The sequence below is a fragment of the Mytilus edulis genome, chromosome 1 (assembly GCF_963676685.1).
Source record: "Mytilus edulis chromosome 1, xbMytEdul2.2, whole genome shotgun sequence".
Classification (NCBI taxonomy): domain Eukaryota; kingdom Metazoa; phylum Mollusca; class Bivalvia; order Mytilida; family Mytilidae; genus Mytilus; species Mytilus edulis.
In genome coordinates, this window is record NC_092344.1 from 34,269,138 (window position 1) to 34,275,671 (window position 6,534).

The 6,534-nt window shown below is 36.0% G+C and overlaps 1 protein-coding gene across 2 annotated transcripts in view; it reads left to right on the top strand.

The window, feature by feature from the left end:
* LOC139519379 (scavenger receptor class F member 2-like) overlaps window positions 1-6,189 on the top strand; it is a 38,337-nt gene extending 32,148 nt beyond the window's left edge. For both annotated transcript variants that reach the window (XM_071311396.1, XM_071311405.1), the window contains 3 exons: window positions 2,160-2,256; window positions 5,109-5,218; window positions 5,996-6,189. In XM_071311396.1, the coding sequence (XP_071167497.1) occupies window positions 2,160-2,256; window positions 5,109-5,218; window positions 5,996-6,087 (299 nt within the window). In that variant the 3' untranslated portion in view covers window positions 6,088-6,189. The remainder of the gene's footprint in view (window positions 1-2,159; window positions 2,257-5,108; window positions 5,219-5,995) is intronic.
* The last annotated feature ends 345 nt before the right edge of the window (window positions 6,190-6,534 follow it).

The following is a 6,534-nucleotide window of genomic DNA, read 5'->3' on the forward strand; positions in this document are numbered from 1 at the left end:
ATTTTTGTAAATTTTGTAATTTTTGTAAATTTTTATTCGTTTATGATATGCCCATAGACCAAGGTGAGCGACACAGGCTCTTTAGAGCCTCTAGTTTGGTTATTATATTGAATATTATTATAGATAGAGGTAAACTGTGAACAGCAATAATATTCAGCAAAGTAAGATCTACAAATAAGTCAACATGATCAAAATGGTCAGTTGATCCTTCAGGAGTAATTGCCCTTTATAGTCATTACAATTTTTCTTAAATTTTTGTAATCTTTTACAAAAACCTTCCCCTCTGAAACTACTCAGACAAAATGTAACCAAACTTGTCCACAATCATCATAAGAGTATCTAGTAAAATGTGTCCGCTGACCCTGCCCGCGAACCAAGATGGCAGACATGGCTAAAAAAAAGTACATAGGGTAAAATGCAGTTTTTGGTTTATATCTTTGAAACTGAAGCATTTAGAGCAAATCTGACTGGTGGCCAAAATGTTTATCAGATTTTGATATATCTGCCCTGAAATTTTCAGAAAAATCCGACAACCAGTTGTTGAGTTGCTGCCCCTCAGTTAGTAATTTATGGAAATTTTGCAGTTTTTTGCTATTATCTTAGATATTATTATTATAGTATCTAGTGATATCTTATACTATAAATTATGATTTTAACCTTATTTTACATGATTTCCAAAGCATCAGTAAATACAGGTGAGCGACACAGGCTCTTTAGAGCCTCTAGTTTGCCTATGTCGTGCTGTTACACAGGGGAAGAGTTGAGCTCTTATTTACATGTTCAACCCCTCATCATGACCCCTCCTCGTGATATGTGTACATGTCCGAGTTCAGAAGCCTGTAATTCAATGATTGTCGTTATTTGCTGTTAAATTGCTCCAACCGTTATTGTTTGTGTCATAATTCATACCAATCAAAAGTCTTTTCGTCTAAAATTCTGAACCAAATAGCAACAAAACTTTGGATGAAAGACCTTTAGGATTTATCTATTATACAGTTCGTGATTAATTTTTTTTCGCCATTCAACAAACACGACCGCCATGGATAGAAATTGAACACAAACGTATAATACATTATTTGTCATATCTTGAAAGCCATAATAGTTAGAGAAATCCGACGGAGCAAACAGCTTAGAATATCAAGGCTATACAATATATCTACGAACTGCGAATATGAACGGAAATGTTGGATGATGGCTTAAGGGTTAATTCCTATAAATTACTCTTTCTGACTATTTTTTGTGGTTTTGCCTAATATCTCGGAAAACTATAACATAAATGTATAAATTGTAACCAGCAAACATTATCAAACATATGACTCCTTTGGGAGTAATTTTGGGCAAACATGCAAGATTACTTATTCAAGCTACTGTGAAGTTTTTGTTTTGTTTGAATTGTTTCACATTTTGTCATGTCGGGGCATTTTATAGCTTAATATACGATATGAGTTTTGCTTACTGTTGAGGGCTTGATGGTGACCTTTAGATACTTCAATCAACATCGTTTTTGTAATTGTTTCATTGGAAATTATTCAACATCTCCTTATAAATATTTTTTTTAATTTTTAAAATATCCGTAGGTGGGATCATACTTTCGGAATAAATCTCTATATGTGTGATACAATTTAGTTTTACTAATTGATACTTATTTTCCTGCTGCAAAAGTCTTCTTTTTTTAGAAATAGAAATATTACGTAAAAACTATATAGAAATTTGAGATGGTACTGCAATCCCGCACATATCAAACCAAGCGATAAATGTACAATCCATAATAAGGGACCTATGGAACATCACCATCAAAGAAAGGGGAAAAGGACCATTAACAACAGGAAATGAACGTCATCTTTTTCTCATTACTTTTACATGAACAATACCATGAGACTTTCTAAAATCAAGAACTGAAAAAAGGAAATTGGTCCCAATTGATGTTTGATTAAGTAAGAATGAACGTCTACGTAGACTTGCAAAATTGGAAACTTGGAATTTTTATTTTTATTTTTCTGGATAAAATATAGCTTTGACGTCTAGTATAAACACCCACATTCCTGATGTGAAACATATGTATGTTACAACAGATAAATTGTTTATGGTTACATTCACAGAACAAATAGTATTATCAAAGCAAATTAATCATTAATTATTGCATTTTTTCTATTTTTCAGTTACGCCAGAAGAATTAAAAGAACAAGCTATTATTATGTTTTTCGAATTTATTGGTGGAATAATGGGGTTCTACCTTCTACAAATTGGTATAATAAAGTATGTTTTATCAGCCTTTAACGCAAACAGGTTCCATTGCTATTTACAGTAAAACCTGTATAAACCAATCATATTCTTAAGCACCGTCATATCAAATAGTATGCGTTGTGAACCTGATAAAAACGTTGGCCAAAACCGAGCAAAATCTAAAGCCCCGACGAGGTTCTTTTTAAACAGGTTTCACTGTATTTTGTTTTGTTGTGCATGTCCTGATTTTGTGTAATGGATAGATATCCCATATCCTTTGTTTTTCTTCTATATTTATATGTACTAGAAGATGCCTGCGAAATTGCGGTACAATTGGCCAAGTGCTGAAATAAAGAGTTTTTAAATTTTGCGGGCAGAATGTCGATAATAAGACACGGATCGATAACCTACGAAATTTGACTATTTCTCAAAAATTGGCGTTTTCTTGGGGAAAAAAATTGATTCAAAGACAAATTTATGAAGTACAAAACATTACATTACACGTCATATCACTATTATTTCCGACTTGGTATGGTTTCAGAGGAGTTGCGGATCAATGCAATCGGTCCGTCTTCCTTGAGTAGTATAGCTGATACTGCTGAGTGAGGCTAAATATTATACCAAAGGGATATTAAAACTCATAAGTCGAAAACAAACTGCAAATGACATGACAAAAAGACAAAAAACCGTGCACAAAGACATCACAGAGAACGAAAGACTTAACACACATGTGACAAACCTCACCAAAATTTAAAAATAGGCTGATTTCATGATCGAGAAGGGTAATGCTTTGCAACTACACATCCAACCATCACCAAACAAAGGTAAATTATGTCACTTACAGAAGAAGGGTAAAACTTTTTTGCGAGTCGCATCCATTTTAAAAATCAATTTGAGTTTTACCCTCCTTCTGTAAGTGACATAATTTACCCATGTTGCAAAGAAACTCATATTGATTAAGGTGACACTCGGTAAACTTCGGCTTCTAAACACGGCATTTAATGTGTAGCCATATTTGTTAAATCATAACAGACAGAGAGAAAAAAGAATTGACAATTATACGATATATTTGCGTAGAAAATGATAAAATCGTGCACAGAGGACTAAGTTTATGATATATACATGCATTGGTTCAAAAATTGGATAAACATTAGTTTCCACCAGTCACTCGTTTGTTATGACTTTAAAAGATACAAAAGTATTGATTATCAGTGGAATGGGCGGTAGGGTCTCGTGTCACCTATACTCAAAGATCTGTGTAAGACGTTTTTGTGTTTTGAACCCCCGCTTTGTTATAGAGCTGGGGTAGCCTTGTCTGTGATTGCCCCTTACTTATTAAACTTTATCAAAACTTCTCATAATCTTATACAGATAAGGAGATGTGATATGCAAGCAATTATAGGCGACCGTATGGCCTTCAACAATGAGAAGAACCCATACTATAAAGTCGGCTTTAAAAGACAACGACATAAAAAAGATATGAAACAAATTAATTGATAAAAATAACGATCAACTTACAAAACAATTCACGAAAAACAATATGACAGACATGATCCATTGACAACTGCAGGCTCATGGCTTGGGACAGACATGATCCATTGACAACTGCAGGCTCATGGCTTGGATCCGACATGATCCATTGACAACTGCAGGCTCATGGCTTGGGACCGACATGATCCATTGACAACTGCAGGCTCATGGCTTGGGACCGACACGATCCATTGACAACTGCAGGCTCATGGCTTGGGACCGACATGATCCATTGACAACTGCAGGCTCATGGCTTGGGACCGACATGATCCATTGACAACTACATACAGGCTCATGGCTTGGGACCGACACGATCCATCGACAACTGCAGGCTCATGGCTTGGGACCGACACGATCCATTGACAACTGCAAGCTCATGGCTTGGGACCGACATGATCCATTGACAACTGCAGGCTCATGGCTTGGGACCGACATGATCCGCTGACTACATACAGGCTCATGGCTTGGGACCGACACGATCCATTGACAACTGCAGGCTCTTGGCTTGGGACCGACACGATCCATTGACAACTGCAGGCTCATGGCTTGGGACCGACACGATCCATTGACAACTGCAGGCTCATGGCTTGGAACCGACACGATCCATTGACAACTGCAGGCTCATGGCTTGGGACCGACACGATCCATTGACAACTGCAGGCTCATGGCTTACGACCGACATGATCCATTGACAACTGCAGGCTCATGGCTTGGGACCGACATGATCCATTGACAACTGCAGGCTCATGGCTTGGGACCGACACGATCCATTGACAACTGCAGGCTCATGGCTTGGGACCGATATGATCCATTGACAACTGCAGGCTCCTGGCTTGGGACCGACACGATCCATTGACAACTGCAGGCTCTTGGCTTGGGACCGACACATAAGAATGTTGCGGGGTTTAACATGTTTGTGTGTGCATTTAATCAATATATTCCATTATTTTTCCCATTCTGTAATTTGCTTTTGATCAGAAGCATTTTTGGGGATTTCCATTAACATACCATGTACTTTACAAGCCTTGACGTCGCGAGTCTTTTGTACTTTAATGGAACTGCAAACAACTGTCGTACAAGTGGGAGGGTTAGGAAGCTTTAAAACCAGATGCAACTCACCATGTTCTTTGGAATATGCCTGTACCAAGTCAGGAATATGACAGTTGGTTTTTTTTTCGTTCCGTTGGTTGTAATAGTCGAGCGATTGATATTTTTTTTTGTTAGATTGAATGGTCTTCCCATTACTTAATTTATACCTGCGAGTTTGGTTTATTTGGTTTTACTTTTGTTATATGCATATTTTTATTGAAAAATGGTGTCAAAATGTTCACACTCTTAATACTTAATAATTTCAGATACCGTTCATTACACTTAGGGTGTTGTTGTTGCTGTATATACTGTCCATGTAATAGAGATAAGCTGGAACGGAAGAGAAGATTAATGAGAAAGTTAAAGGAACAACAAGGTATCCATTAGATATATTTTGTCGATTTTAACCTACCTCGCAGAAAGCAGGTCTTGTAACCGCGCTTATGTCCGTTCGGAAACCCATTAATAGGAAACTTATGTCAATGTTTTTATGGCTTCTATGTAAGGGGATGGTGTGATATTTGGTCTGTAGCCTTATAATAGTGAGTTGTAGCGAGCAAGCAATTTTTTACATCCGCCGTGTAGCCACTTTCTGCTTGCCGATAGTGAAAAATTTTCAACACTCATTGTAGAAGGAAAATTTTCGTTAAAGTTTGTTTTTTTGGCATATATGAAAGGGAATTAATTAGTATTTGGTCAGCATCTTTGATAGTGTTAAATTGTAGTCAGTGAGTATTTTTTACATAACCCATTTAGCCACTTCGAGTTTGTCGATAGTTGGAAATTTTACAACAATCATTGCACATGGAAAAGTAAAGAAAATACCGGTATTTTTTGCCATATATTTATCTTATTCAATTGGTTATTTAAAAAAAAATGGAACAAATAAAATTCACTCATTAGCAAGCCAAGCGTCATTTAAAAAAAGACGGGTCCATGTACTCTTGTTCCAGCTAATGATAAAAATTACTCGACAAGGCATATTTGACGTCGCGAAAAATAACATTTCACGTCAGCAGCGTGTTTACCTCTCCTGTAACTATATTGTTTGCCTTTAAACACCAATCAATCAATCAATCAGCTAGACAAAATATGGACCAATAACAAATCTTGTTAATCACTTTTCATGTGTTTCGAATTTTTCTCTTTTCAGAATCAACATTTATTGTGGAGATGGAACCACTTAAGGTTCAATGTAATAACAAGTGCTCCTCATCAAGTCAACGCATTGTACATGTTGTATGATAAATGTCTGTGTTCTTGTTAAGTGTACTTATGTTTCTATGCAATATTATATGTTATTTATAAAATACTCATTTTATTTCATAATAAAACATGTTTTTGTTATTGTTTTCATTGAAATCAAGTATAAGGAAACTATAGAACTATGTATAGTATAGAAAATAGAAACAGGAATGTGTCAATAAGACATCATATGCACTAGAGTCTGCACTGTGTCAAGAACCAGTTATTGAAGCATCACATGCTTAAGAGTCTGCACTGTGTCAAGGGCTTGCATTTTATGAAGAGTCAAATAAAAGTTTATGGCTTATGAGTTTGAATGTCCCTTTGGTATCTTTCGTCTCTCTTTTACTAATAAGTGAGAAAATTACACAACAAACGTTTTAGCAATATCTGAAACATTAAAATGAGATCAAGTACAACAGACATATTCCAAAAACTTAAGAATAT